The 14,556-nt window shown below is 41.1% G+C and overlaps 1 protein-coding gene and 1 long non-coding RNA gene across 4 annotated transcripts in view; one reads left to right on the top strand and one right to left on the bottom strand.

The window, feature by feature from the left end:
* Positions 1–278: 278 nt before the first annotated feature.
* Positions 279–11,432, bottom strand: LOC115609090. The gene is made up of 3 exons (XR_003991742.1): positions 7,650–11,432; positions 6,449–6,612; positions 279–1,962 (listed from the first exon to the last, which is right to left on the bottom strand). It is a non-coding gene; the product is annotated as an uncharacterized LOC115609090 (long non-coding RNA).
* Positions 11,433–12,754: 1,322 nt separating this feature from the next.
* The window catches only part of GAD1 (glutamate decarboxylase 1), a 37,179-nt gene continuing 35,377 nt past the window's right edge, over positions 12,755–14,556 (top strand). The window contains exon 1 of one of the 3 annotated variants that reach the window (XM_030488805.1): positions 12,755–13,468. Coding sequence is in view for 1 of the 3 variants with exons in the window: in XM_030488804.1 (XP_030344664.1) it covers positions 14,148–14,151 (4 nt within the window). In the remaining 2 variants the exon portion in view is untranslated. Of the gene's footprint in view, positions 13,469–14,127; positions 14,328–14,556 lie in introns of those variants that run through there. The other 2 variants (XM_030488804.1, XM_030488806.1) reach the window with 2 other exon arrangements.

The following is a 14,556-nucleotide window of genomic DNA, read 5'->3' as shown; positions in this document are numbered from 1 at the left end:
TTTGTCCCCATAATATTCAGAGGAATTTTTGAGAAACTGCTTTTTTAAAAAATTGGTAGCAGACGCTCCTTTTCACTGTTTCCAAGGAACAAGGTGCCAAACTTTCTCGAAAACAAGCCTCTTGGGGAAAATTTAGTGTGCGACTTTCCATTGAGAACAGGGATAGAGAACAGCCGGTTTCAAAAGAAGAAATTTGGCTTAATGCATTCTACTAAAGACAAAACTCTTTATTGTGGGGGAAAAAAAACAAAAAACCCAAGCAAATTTAGTTCTTATAAAGAAAAGAAATTAATATGAACTTTTCCTCAAGATTGCAGTGAATTCAAGCTATCCTAGAAGTCTGGAACAGCATACATGAGGAACAAAGTCTGAAGTACATACGTAGTTTCTTGTGATCTGTTTTCATTAGTGTTATCTTCTGACTTGACCAGTGTATTTTTACATGTGCTGAAAATGAACTGCATGATTGAAAAAAAAATTATTTGTGAACAGTATGGTTTTTTTCATCTAAAGATGTCAATTCTGTCCTTTAATCTGTGTAACTCATTGTTACGCTGGAACTGCAACTTATGTTTTCTTAAAGACAATCTGGTCTGCATCAGTTCTTTGACTTTTTAATAGAATACAAAATTTTACATTTTCTTTATTTTTTTTTTCCTTGCTGCTATATTCTTTGATGTTTACTTTTACAAAAATTTCTTTGCAACTGGATCTTATGGGACAAAGCTGGTAAAATTAGTATCACTGAGACTAAGCTGAGCCCGGTAATGTAATTGTGTTTGTAGCCTAAAAGTGATTTTTAAACTCAAAAACTTAATCATTGATAAACATACTCATTCAGCTTTTTGTCCTGTCTGTCAACAGGATTGCATTTGAAATCAAGTGGGCATATAGACAAGAGAGGATTAGACAGCTAGCATTTGGAGTTACTAGTGAAAGATATTATTCAGTCCCATTGCATCCTTGCAGTAAGAGATTTTTTTTTTTTTTTTTTTTTCCTTCGGGTATAATATTAAGAACTTTAAAGTTCACAAACTCTTTTTAAGTAAAATTTTAAAAGGAACCTTTTTGATGTAATCGTTAAATAGAAAATATATACCATTAATGAATAATGGTTTAGGACTTAGTCTGGACATGTAAAATGCTCTGCAAGGGTTATTGTTGTCATTAATACATTTTACCTTTAGATACTTTAGATCTACGTTTTTAATTCAGATGAAGAAGAATCTAGGAACATTAAGAAAGCACTCAGTAATGAACTTGGTGATGAAATTGAGCCAAATACTACTGAAAATCAAAATAATGATGATCCACTGGGAGAAAAATCAGATGGTGATGAAGAAAGTAGCAATGAACAAAGTGCAAGTAAAGAGGGAAAACTTACGGCACCAATAGAATTGTTGGGAGAGGTAAATTTTCCATTACTAAAATAACAAATTAGCAGCATGAGTAAGTGTTATGGACTCAGGTAAGCTGGGGCACCAATTCTGCAGTGAATACTTCTTAATTCTTGTCAAGATTTGTCAGCAGTATTAATTACCTGGTTAGCCAGCCTTTCATTCCCAGACCTAGGTTTATATGTGATTTTGGCTTACGGTGAAAAATACTCATTGGTGAAAATTTTTGCTTTTTGTCAGTTATTGCCATGCTTTCTCAGCAACAACTTCTGATGATAAAGATGTTTATATATTTTGCTATATTTGCCAAGCAGCACAGCTTTGGAGGCCTCAGACACATGGTTGGTTGAATTAGAATCGTTCCTCTCTTGCCTGCCTGCTTGCCATCAGTTAATTGCACAGTTGGCTTTAGAATTACGTTCTTGGGTCTCTGTTTCTGTTGTTGCCTCCAAGTGACCTCAGCTGATTTCTTCTGGCTCCCTGTTCATTAGCTGGTCACAAGGTCCTGCATGCACCGTTTCTTCAGGATGAGGAAGGGAACCTTCATTTCCACTCTAATTGTTTTCTGTAGAAAATGCAATAGAGAAGGAAGGTTGGTAAGGGGAGGCAGGATGGCAAAACACAAAATTCTGGGCACTTTGCTATAACAAGAACAGTGAATTTTGTATGATACTGTGAAAAATTACAATTGCACAACCACTATCTAACTGAATTTTGAGGGTTTTATTAGGGCAGTTTTCACCTCAAAAATATTCTTCCATGTGAAATTTTTGAATTTGATTGATTTTGTTCACTTTATGGTACACGTGTGCATGTGGTATGTAGAATAATATTGAAGCTTTTTCAGGTATTACTATTTTGGAGTTTCTTTCAGGTTTAACCTGGTGTCTGAATTTTCTGTATTTGTTATTCTTATATATGATGTAATGATGATAGCAATTAAGATCTGTATTATTTTATTACTCTTGAATGTCATCTGTCTTCTTTCCATTTTAGTTCTAGCATTAAAGTTTTACCTGAAATTATTAGTGCCATTGGCTGAGATTTTATAAATTTTTTGTCATTGCAGACACTCAGAATTCTGATACTACCAGAAGAACAGGTTGTAACAGTAAGCTTGATATTCTTCAGGTTGTGGATATCCATTTCTGATGTGTGTATATGTAAACCTTTTCATTGATATAATTGCACTTTCATGAATGATAAGTGGCAGACTTATTTCTGGGGGTGGGTGTTCTGTTTATTTTGTCATCATATACATGTTTGTAATATGTTACGTTGTCAGTTTGCAGTTCTGATCTATGAGCCAGAAAATACTGGTTCCACTTCTGAAGAAAATGTATGGATGGGCAAGTTTGAGAATCTCAACTACAATATTTATCGTAGAGGCATTCTTGCCTTTAACAGATAAACACTGGGAACTACTGTACCGATAGGAACCTGACTTTGTGTTTAAAAAGCCAGTAATTGAGAAAATACTTATATTTGGATTTTTGACATCTTAAATAGGCTGCCTTGGACTATAAAATGTCAGAGTAAACAGTCTCTAGCCGTTGATGTTCAGTTGCAAGAATTCATTCTACAGTATATTAAGGGAGGAAGAAGGCAGTCAGAAATCTTCTTACAAATTTAGAAAACAGTCTTCTAAACTCAGAACAAGTAGGGTGGATCAAAGGTGCTTCCATCATTTGTCTCAATATAGTATCAACTACCCTAGTCCAAAGCATCAATAAAGACGTTAAGCAGGGGTCGCCCTGCACTTAAGTGGATGAAGAATGCTCAAGAGAACTTTCAGCACTTGGGCAGGAAACTTCCAGCAGAGAATATGTAAAAATTAGTAAAGAAAGTTGGTTTCTAACCTACCCCAGATAGATTCACATAAAAGATGTCCAATGATGCTCTGAGTTGTTACCTGTGATCATGGCAACAGAAGCGTGCCAAAATGTAAGCCATGTTTGTTATGAAATGCGTGTGAGGCTGAAGGTGTTAACCTCAAGAAGTCCCTCTGAATTCTGTAATGTGAGAAGGAAAGAATTACAAAGATCAGTTTAATTGACCTTTGGATACTCCCAAACTTAGTTTAGATGTACTTCTTCTCTTGCATATTAATTTTAGCTTACATCACTTATTCTAATCAAGACTTCCTAGTCCTGAGTCAATTAGGTAGCAAAGATACCTAGGGCAGGAGGTAGAGAAAGGGGCAATCTTCCACTCTCTTGCTGCTGCGTAGCTACAGGAAACAGGAACAACAAAGAAGCTTAACAGTGGCTTAATTCATCTGAACATACTCCAATAAATGAGTGATTTTCTGGTGACCAGCTGTGCTGGTTTTAGAGCTATGTTGAGCCAATTCCAAGTGCAAAGTGGTCACAGCACATTTCAGGATACCAGCTGACTTCATAGTTTTAACTGCAGTTTGCCACACACAGGCCTTTCTTCACTTGCTAGAAAGCATTAATAAGTATTTAATGATTTAATTGAAAATAGGTGGAACTAATTGCCCTGCTTGCTTCTTTTTAACTTTTTAATATAAAAGGCAGTGTAGCAATGGATGATCTTGTGTATTTTTATAGCAGAAATACAGAAACTTACCAGTGGCGATAGTGAAGACGATGAAGAAACAAGTAATGAAAGCAGCAATAGCAACATAAAGAGTAGGAGCTACACAAATAGCAGTGATGAATGAAATGAAGGAAGTTCTGATGATTCTGAGAAAAATGGGTTTGGAGATTCTACAGTATTTCAGTTGATGATTTTGATTCTCCAAAAGGAATATTGAAGTATACTGTCTAATCATAAATTTTCTTACAAATTTCAGTAGTCTTTACTAACATTAATATCAGGTCTTAGTGTTTTGTAGTCCTTGTAGTATTTTCAAACTTATACCTGCAAATGACCTTGTTCTGTAGCTTGATGACACATGCGAACTTGGTATATGCACAAGTAATTGATAAAGCATTTTCCCACTGGAGTGGTAGGTCACATGGAAGCTGCAATATAGATTGTCAGTTGAGCAAAACATAGTATTTTGGGAGCTACATTCCTTTGCACTACCTCAACAGGCAAATGAATCTTCCAGCAAGATTATATGAAACTCCCTATTCTGCAAAATGATGATATAGTTTTGAGTGACCAAAATGCTGCCTTAAAGTTAAAACACTGCTTGCTGAAAATTGTTGTGATTTTTATAGCCTTGACGTTAATGAAATAGCTGTTAATATTTCAACAGAAAAGCCTTACCTGCGGTCTTTGTTAAAATGTATAGCTTCAGTGAAAGTCTCTTGTCCCGATTTGGAGATAAACTGTATAGCACTTTTGAGTAAGTGCCAGCTGTAAAATTGATCAGAAAATCTACAAAACTGATAAGTTTGTGACTTGTACCAATTTAGTATTCATTTATTGTTAACATTTATAAAAGTTTTAGACTGAGATGGCATGAACTACAGTAGCGATGGTAGCTGTTACTGTGGTGTGAAATACTCATAAGCAACTGGTGAAGTTTCAGTTCATACTCCTAGCGAGTTTGGTCTGCATAAAGAGATTATAGGATTGAGACTCCTGAGTAAAGTTATTGGCAGATATTCAGCTGTTTCTCTGGCCACACCTAGGCTATAGAAAGAGCAAAAGTTCAGTTTCTAGAAATGGATAAAAGATAAGTTAGCCAGCTGCTTTCCAGACAGAAGCAGAGCACCTCCCTTCTCACTTAAATTGAAAGGAATGAAAATGATCAAACTCTTTGAGGTTTTGATTCCTGAATGACTAATATTCATTTTAGTGTCAACATCATTCAGCTCCTATTGCTTGAGGTTTTTAATTTGGAGATATTTTTCTAAGATAAGTGATTTGCTCTAGACCTAAATTAATTCATATTCATGCTTTTAAAAATGACAGGGAAAAATCATAGACTGGGAGTCATTCTTCCTACTTTATAAATATGCTTATTTTTCTGGACTGGCATTAAAACTTTAAAACTATTCAGATATGCTCTTGAGAGTCGAATTCCCTTTTAGTAGAGTATCTCAAGAATAGATCGGATATATAAACTCAAGATGGTTTGCATTTTGTGCCAATATCTTCTGCCATTTTTAATGCAGACATCTATGTGGGATGTCTGCCACATGTATTACCTCAAATCAGTTGGTATCCACATGGTGAGGACTCAGTGAACCATGTTATGATACTGAAAGAAATAGATAACTTAAATGTTTTTAAAAGTTTTGACATAAATTGGCTGGCATGACTGTAAAAAGGTATGCATATAGCTCAACTGGGAGAGGAACTCTCTTTTTTTAAAATGATGAAAAAATACTTTAAGCTATGCTACTGCAGGTAAGGCTTGTACCAAGCTCTTAATGTATTTACAGTTTATTTCTTAAAAACAGTAAGAATTTAATTGTACAAAACCTTAAGTTGTAGGGGGATGGAGAATTGGACTGAGCGTAATCACATTCAGTAAAGTCAACTAATGAAAACCAAACATAGCTAACATGCTGTTCTGGAGTAGGCAGGAGTAAACATACTTTATTAAACCCACAAGGACATTAAAGTTTAGTATTGCTTTTCACTATAGAAATTCTAAGGCCTGATATTAATGTTTAAGACTATATAGTAGCAGTTTCATACTGTAATTTTAAGAGTATATCTTCCTTTTACCTCAGTGTAAGAAAAAACTGTTTATCAATGATGTGTCTAAATGTTATTGAATAAATGTTTTGCATGTTCTTTTTCATATGAAAAATAAATGCTCAAGTAATAATTATACTATCTAAGTTTGTAAGTCTTGGAAAAATAATTGGGTACTATTATCATGCTTAGATAGATATGCTTATATAAGAAAACTATTGGTTTCTTATTACCTTTAGCTGCTGTGGTATTTCTATTATTTGCCTTTCAGTAATTAACGATGCCAATCTGGGTAAATATGACAGAGAAGATGATTATTAAATACTTGTGACTCTTAACAGAGCTTAGCTTTGCAGTGTGTGTTTCTTTGTTTAATCCCACCAGCGTAAAGGACATGAAACCACAAATTCTGAGATCATTTAATTTACTTGAAAAGATGTTCCTGTGTTGCAGAGGTGCCTTTGCAGTTCTCCAGTACTGTATCTTTGTACAAGGTACAATGTCTCTGTATCTCCGTGGCATCTAAGGTCATTCTTGGAGTCCCTGTCATTACTGGCATATCCTTGTTCTTCATGTTTCTTGTAGAGAATTACTGCAAAGTGAAAGAGAAGGGTAATTGTGTAACATACTGTTACTGAGGAACTGGACAGAAAAGCATGAGCAAAGACAAATGGGCTAACATGGAGGGTCTCTGAAGGGCTCCTAAGTTATATTGAAACTAAGTCAGAATTAGGAACCTGTAGGGAGGATCAACCTAGTGACTCTGATAATCATAGACACTATTTTAAGTAACGAAAACTGAACATGCAAAGCATAGTAGAGGGTTTTTTCCCTCTTTCACTGCAGGCTTTTAATGATGCTTTTCAGGGCTTCTCATGCCTTTCTGGGGAGTAAACTTAAAAAAACCCAAAAAACCCAAAACCCCAGTTTGTCTTTACCCATGTTTTTAAGGAATTTAAGTATTTAATTAAATACCTTGGATCTAATTTCTTCTGTCTAATGACACAAGTTATATTTATAACTGTAAAACATGAAACTAATTTTTACTCTGCTGAATGTGTTTGGGTTTTTTTAAACCTCATTATTAAACACTGTTTCTTGATCTTTTGGTTGAAATTGGTCAAATAGTGATCAATTTGGCAGTGATCTTTCACTCACCTAGATTCAGTGCTGTATGTTTCTTGATGAAGAGCCCACTCACTTGCAAATAAATACAGTATTTTTTTTTTTACATGTTAAAAACCAGTAACCAGAATGCAGTCATACCTCTGTTGCTTACTGCCAACTGCAATCTGTTGCAGCACTTTATAGAGCCCTCCTCTAGCAAGTAGTGGACACGTTAATATCTGAAGGCATTTAGGGCTAATTTACACCAATATATACAAGCCAGATTCCAAGTCTAACTTTTCAGATACCAGAGGGTGAAATTCTGTACTCTTTTACATCCTAGAAGAGATACATTTTGGTCTTTTTGCAATCTTCAGGCTTTCTACAGCATTTTCTCTGAACAAAGAGGCCAGAGGAACTACGTCTCTAACTTTAAGCTTTTCTGTATGGCATGAATAGCATGAGCCTGGAAATCCCTCAGATTCAATCAAAACTTTCAGAATTTTTGCTAGCTCACCTTACCTTCAGCGTAGTTTAGTTTAGACTTCTGTTTAAAGAGATTATTGCTCTCTGAAAAGATGTCTGGTAGAACACTGAGGACTGAAGTCCCAGGTTGGCATTCTCTCATTGCAGCTGGAGAGGAGTGCAAGTAGCCTTGTTACCTGTCCTGTAGAGAATAGGGCTGTCAGAAACCAGAGCACTATCTATTGTACTCTCTTGAATCTCTTCCCAGGCATTTCCTTTAAACCCTTGTGAACATTAAAGATCCCTTAAGATTGTGAAGGAAGAGGTTATGCTTGATTCATTGTTCAGAGCAGTGCTGCTCTTTATCTGATGTGATAAGCTTTAAAAAACTTTGTTGTGGCTGAACATGAATTGTTAAAAGATAGCATGGCTAAGTTTTGTCTCTTGTTCCAGTGCTGAGCTGCTAACACTACCCTAAATGACAGTGGCTCTACTTTTTCCTGTGGTCGTCTTCTTCCAGTGCAGCTATCAAAATGCCAGCAAGAGGAATCAAGAGCATTAGGTAAATATGGGCTTGCAGAGAACTTTTGAAGGGCCAAAGTAGAGGACAGGAGTTTATTACATAAATAGATCTGAATATGTGTCTGTAACATGACAACTCTAATCTGATTTTCTGCCTGGGAACTGAAGTCTTCAAATTGAATTACCTGTCTTTTGATCTGGCTTTTCTTTAAAATTGCCCCTCAATGCTCTGGTAATATTCCGTACTAACATTGAAGAGAGAGGTACGTGTAACACCTGTTGGCTTTGCTTAAAGCTCATGCAGTCCTCTATTACCTCAAAAGAGGAATCTGTTTATTGTGAGAGTGCAAATGAAATCCACTCAGATTAGGGAATACGAACTACTCAGCCAAACAGAGAGAAAAGTTCTTCCCTGCCCATCTGTTTTCTTTGGTGGACAAACTCCACATCTAACTTCTCAGAGTAGAGTGTGCCAATTGTCTATTTTTGTGGCTGTTCATATGGTTCTGTTTGTGTTTTTGTGCCTATGTTTGCACCTTGTTATACAATGTAGGTATTGGTTTTCAGCTTAAACAACTTTAATTTCAATCAGGTGCATTTAATGTTCCTTTCTAAAGAGTGTTTTTTTTTTTGTTTCTCGAATATTGTAGCTAAAAAGAAAACAGAGGGTGAGGATTTCAAGTATGGTGCTGCAGGCGGCCTACTATTTTCACTCGTACTGATAACTATTCAGGGTGAACAGACAAACTCATCAAGGCAAAACATGACTTATCCACCACAGAGAAAAAAGGGAAAAGAAAAAGAAAACCCCTAGTTAAGTTTGCAACTATAATGATCCTGAGAACTTTTGAGATTTAGGAAAGCCCGTACCTGAGAATGAGTTATGATTTGACAAGTGTTTTTTTAAGTAGCAGAAAAGCCTATGCTTCTTGTTTCCTGAGGATTATTTATGAAATGTGCTTAATTTTAATAAATTGTGTTTTAAACAACCCCAGAGTCCAAATTCATTCTCAAATTGGAAAGCCAAGCTGCATTGCCTCCTGAAGCAGCATTACTGACATTACTGTGTGTTCTTCTTGTAAACTGATGCCCTCCTATGGGATAAAAAGATATAATTCAGTGAGACATGTAGCAATTCTAACTACACATCACAAGGGAACAATCCAGGCATTAGCTGTCTTGGCTGTACGGGGTTATTGGGGGAGGCAGGCAATAAATTTTATTTCAAACACAAGGTGAATAGTTGCAATTCTCTAAAACTGGTGGAGAGCAGACTTACAGGGTGTACTGTCACTTTCGTTCTATTTTCATGCTGCATTCACAGTTCCCCAACTTAAGTAATTTTGTCTGTTCCATCCTGGGGTTTATTTTGTGATGGTTTGGAAGTAAGGGGGTTCTCTACTTATTTCCATGTTTGCCTGGGGGTATTGAGAGTTGGGATTTGCTGCTGCTGTTGTTTCAGGATGTGGGTTGTTCTTTGGGGTGTTTTTCAGATGAAGCAGATCAAAACAGACAGCAACACATGCCAGCATGGACCAGGAATGGGACATCCTGGAAGAAGAAGCCACAAAGTATGTAAAACAATGTGCTTCACATTAGACTTTTCTAAATGCCCTTTGTCACTGCAGTGCTGAGTGTTCTAGCTGGCAGCTCATCTTCAGCTGTCTTTGAAATTCGAGTGATGGACATGATCCTTAAATATGGGATAGTTGGGCACCTCAGTGCCTGACTGATCATAAAACCTAAAGTAAACATGTCACCTTCAATATGTTTTTATCAAGCACCATAAACCAGCAAAAGTTATCAGCAGGAGTATAAATCTGTAATCACCAAATTTCCATCTGTGGAATTTTCTGGGTGGGGACAAATAATTAGAGGAATAGCTTGTTATTTTTTCTTGGAAAGTTCATTTGGGTGGGTTACATATGTACAGTGATTTATATCTGTGTTTTTTAGCACTGAAGGTGATAGCCAGGAAAGTTCTGAAATACTTAGTTTTGAACAGTTCTCCAATTTTTTCTTTGTCAAGAGTTAAAGAAAGTTACCATTTACATTATGCAATTTTATCAGATACAGGTCAATGAGACACGATTGTGTACCAGAAATGGTGGGGGAAGAAACAGATACCTGATGCAATGAATATATTTTGCAATAATATACTGGATTACATATTATTATAACTGTGTGATTAAAAAAATAATAATCACAGGCTGCAAAGATAAAAATACAAGCCCACAGTTTTAGGAACATCCCAGGTGTTTGGCATATGTACTGTTGTATACATTTTTAAGGAAAGAGTGTACCTGATCCCAACTAGTTAAAATACAATCCAAACAAAATGGCAATTAAAAGGCAACAGAAAGAGAACGCTCATGGAGGGGAAAACCACGATCATCGTAATCACCAAAAGGCCAGGTTACTGCCCTGCCTGCAGATAAATGCATATATAACATGATTATAGTTCAGAATATGAAGAAACAAGAGACATTCTGGCACAGTGCCTTTCCCCTATTTGCTTTTCTGTGGGCAAGGAGTTGCATTGTGAGCTCCTTACAGTGTAGGCAGGAGGCGCTCCTGTCTCTTAAAATGCTCTATGCAGCTCCTAACACTGACTTCAAACCACAGGCTGCAATAAAACTAATAAACAATTTTCCTCTGCTCAACAGCCATTTTTTCATATGCCACAGTTATAAACTGTATAATCATAGACTGGTCTTTGCTTCTAAAGATATTCATTGCATCATTTTCATTCCTGTGCCCACCTAGGGTACTCAAGATTCATATTTTAGCATGTCCAGTTAGTGGATGGAGGTGAACTTTTGGGGTATCTTTTGATATGCCATGCCATGGTCTGGTTTGTTTTTTTTTAAGTGAGTTCTAATTGATGCACTGGTTATGAGCTTCAATGAAGTGTATTATCCATCTGAGCCCTGCTGCCTCACCGATACTGGGGATCAGTGGCTTTCCCTGTGTGTTTTCCAGTACATGGGAAGAGAAATCAGCAAAGAGGGGTTGAGCAGAGCTGGAGGGAAGGCTTTGAATTCTCTTACTGAAACTGGTACTTCTCTGAGTGGCCCTGCCTGGGCCTGTACATCTGGCAAAGATGTTTCAAAGCTCTCAGTTGTCGTGTGGCAAGTATGGAATGAAGCCTCCAGCGCTGGAGTGGTTTGGGTTTAGGTCGGATTTTTAAGGGGCTCCGTTGCAAATGAGAGCTATCAGGCGTTTTCTTGCCTGGTAATGTGCGAGGGGAACGGGAGGAGACCCTGGTCAGCAGAGGCCCCGAGCTACCGCCGCCGTGCGGGCTCTGTGCAGGCCGGCTTTGCTGAGCGTCTGCGCTTGAGAGACAGCACCATCTAGAGGGGACCTGGGCCGGCCGGGGAAGCGGGGCCAGGCTCGCTGGGGTTCGGTTTCGGCATTACCTTACCCGCCCGGTAGCGAGGGGGTTGCAGACACGTACACCCCCCGCCTGGGGCCGGCCGGGGCCGCTGCCCTCGTCGCGCCTCCGAGGGCCGTGCTGCTACCCGCGCCGGGGCGGGCGGGCGGGCGCTGTCCTCGGTGCTGAACGGGGGGGCGGGTGCGGAGGGCGGGACGTGCCTCATCACCACGGGCATCGCGGTGCCAGAACGACTCTTCGTTCTACCGTGCCGCGGAAACCCCCTGGTCTTCACTGTCTGGTGCTTTCCCTGATAGGTCTTCTCTTTTCTAAGGGTGTAAATGCTGATGTTAAATCATGCCTGTTTACCGGAGACACACACACTTTTGGAAGGGTAGAAGAGAAGGAGTGCCTGATGGATGGCTTAGGAGTTCTTTGCATGATCTTTTGTTGACTCGTTGTGCTGCAACCCTGCCCCGATTTCCTATGAATGTTTGTTTCCGTTTATGAAGACCATCAGCTACAGTTACCTTATTATTTCTCACGCTATGTACTGAGCAAACATTTTGCCGAATTTGTTGATATCACCTTTAAGCCGGGAATAGATGGAATAAGGTCATGTCCACTGGTGCTGTGAATACCTCTAGAGCTGTGTTTAAAAGCTGGCTTTTGTGCTGTCAGTGTTTTCACTACACACCCAGTTCCTAAACAGTAAGTGTGCTCAACAAAGCAATCATCTTGGCTACTTAGTGCTGTCAGTTGGCTGGTCTCCTTTGCAAAAAGGGCTTGTAAGTTTTTGTTCTTCCTTTGAGTTCTTCAAGAAGGACACATCCCTGCCGTTTGTTGCGCTGCCCAGCACCCCCCACATGGGATGAAAGTCTCCTGCTCCATCGGGCTGTTTCCCCTCCTTCCATCTCACTGCAGATTCCTCCCAACCCCTTAGATGCCATCTTTGTGAGAAGGGTTTGGTCTAGGCATCTGTATAGCTACCATGACATGCTGAAATGTAGCACCACTGTTGCCACTGCACAATGTGGCGAAGCATGTTTAGGTGGTGGGATGGAGAAACACAGATCTGGGGTTGTCGGGGGTACAAAAAAAAAAATGTTGTCTTGATGTTTCTCTATGTTTCTCGTAGCAAGAGGGTGTCTCGTATAAAACGGTAAGCTAAGGGCCGCACCGAAGGCAGGCCTCGGAAACCCAGGTGTTCCCTGCAGCCGTGCCCGGGCCTCTGCCACCCTCTGGCGGACACCGGAGCGAGGGCGCTGCTAGCGGTCGGCGGGGGAGATCGGCGGGGTGAGCTGACCGAGCGAACCGGCGGCGTAACCGGCAGGGCACACAGAGCCCTCGGCACCGGGGAGTGGGGAGTTGCTACGCTGCCGTTGCCACGGACCCCTCCTGGCTCATCCGTGGCCCGCACCATGCTCAGGGGAAGCGCACGGCGCCGCAAGGGCGGTCGGAGCGGGGTTTCGGCCGCTCTGCCGGTACGCTGAGGTGCGCGGTGCTCTGCTGCCTGTTAACAGCCGGTGACCTCGGGTCACGCCAGTGCTAGCGAGGGAGAGCCCCCGGCGCCGACCGCAAAAGGGACTCGGCAGGGGACTCGCCGGCAGAAGCCCGTGTCCGGGTGCCGTCCGCGCCGCCGCTGCGCAGCCCCACCGTCGCGGAGCGAAGCAGACCGGGCGCGGTGGGCCGCCCCTCCCCGCCCCAGCCGGTCCCCAGCCCCAGTGCGGAGCGGCGCGGAGGGGGTGGCGGCAGCCCTGTGACTCATGCCTGCGTCGCAGCAGATCAACCGGCGATTCACGCTTTTAAAAAAGCAAATCCGAGCACTTCTGAAAAAAAGGTCATCTCGCATTAAATTTCGCGGCGTGATTGGTATTCCGACGTCGTGTCTGGCTGAGTTTATAAGCGGCGGGTCGCTCCCAGGCTGGAGTCGCCCTGCCTGCCTGGGCTCCGACAGTAGCAGTGTCCGCTCGGCCCCTCGGTAAGTCTCCTCTAAACAGCATCCTATTTTTTCAAACCGTTGGGAACCTCTTTGAGGATCTGGAGCTTTTTTTTTTTTTTTTTTTTTTTCTCCCCTAAAATCGGTTTTGGTCGCTGTCGTACCTATAGAGGGATAACGGTTATTTTAAGACAGCCAGCGCCTTAGACATTGTGTTAACCTGTTACTTCACTTCCAGGCATTGTCTGGAGAATCTCTTCTGCTTTATGGTTGTTTTCTTCCTCCTCTTAAAAAAGTGAAATACCTGTTTTCCATTGAAATCATTGATCCGTTGCGTTTACACGCGGGCGTAAATCCGCCCAGCAGTGGAATTGAATCCCTAGCTACAGACTTGGAAAAAGCCGCTAACAAAGGAAGCGTTTGTTCGTTACCGTAACCTTCATTTTCTGTACAAGGGGAATAAACCAAATCGCAGGTAGCCGCGGGGACAAAGAGGCGAGAGGGGCGCTGACCCGGCAAATCTCGATCAGTGACCCTGTATTGGTTATTGGAACGCCGTGTCGGCCGGGGAAGAGCTGAACATCTGGCGAGGAGCGAGGGCTGGTCCAGCACCTTCCTTCCCCAGACAGACATGCCTCCTCCTGCCATTAGTGCCGCTGAAGGCAGCGCGGGCGAGCGCTGCTTAGTGCTGGAGCGTGGACTTGTCCCCGTTTGCTAAAACATGCGTATGCAAATACACATTTGTGTGGTGCCTTCTGTTGGACGTGGGCAAAACGCACCTTTGTGGTGGTGGGGGTTTATCTGTCAGTCTTCCCTGAACGTTTAGCCTGGCGTGTGCCTGGGGCTTGGATGGTAACGCACAGAAACGGGCTCCGTTTGGGATCGTAGGTCGTTTGCGCAGGTGATTTCGAAGCCCTCTTTGCACGTTGGTCTCCATCTGACGCGAGTCAGATAATTGTTTTGCTCGGCGGCCAGCGATATAATTGCGATAGGCTTCATGCTCTGCTAAATCCGTCATTCAGGCTCGGGCGGGAGGAGCGCCTTGGCATCCAGAGGAGGGACGGGTTGGCTCTTGAGGCTGTCGAGGCATTTCCCCTGCCCGCCTGGCTCCTGCCCGTCCCGCCGCCGCC

The sequence above is a fragment of the Strigops habroptila genome, chromosome 5, assembly GCF_004027225.2.
Source record: "Strigops habroptila isolate Jane chromosome 5, bStrHab1.2.pri, whole genome shotgun sequence".
In the NCBI taxonomy this organism is placed as follows: domain Eukaryota; kingdom Metazoa; phylum Chordata; class Aves; order Psittaciformes; family Psittacidae; genus Strigops; species Strigops habroptila.
Note: the sequence above shows the minus strand (reverse complement) of the source record. Positions and strands in the feature narration are given on the sequence as shown.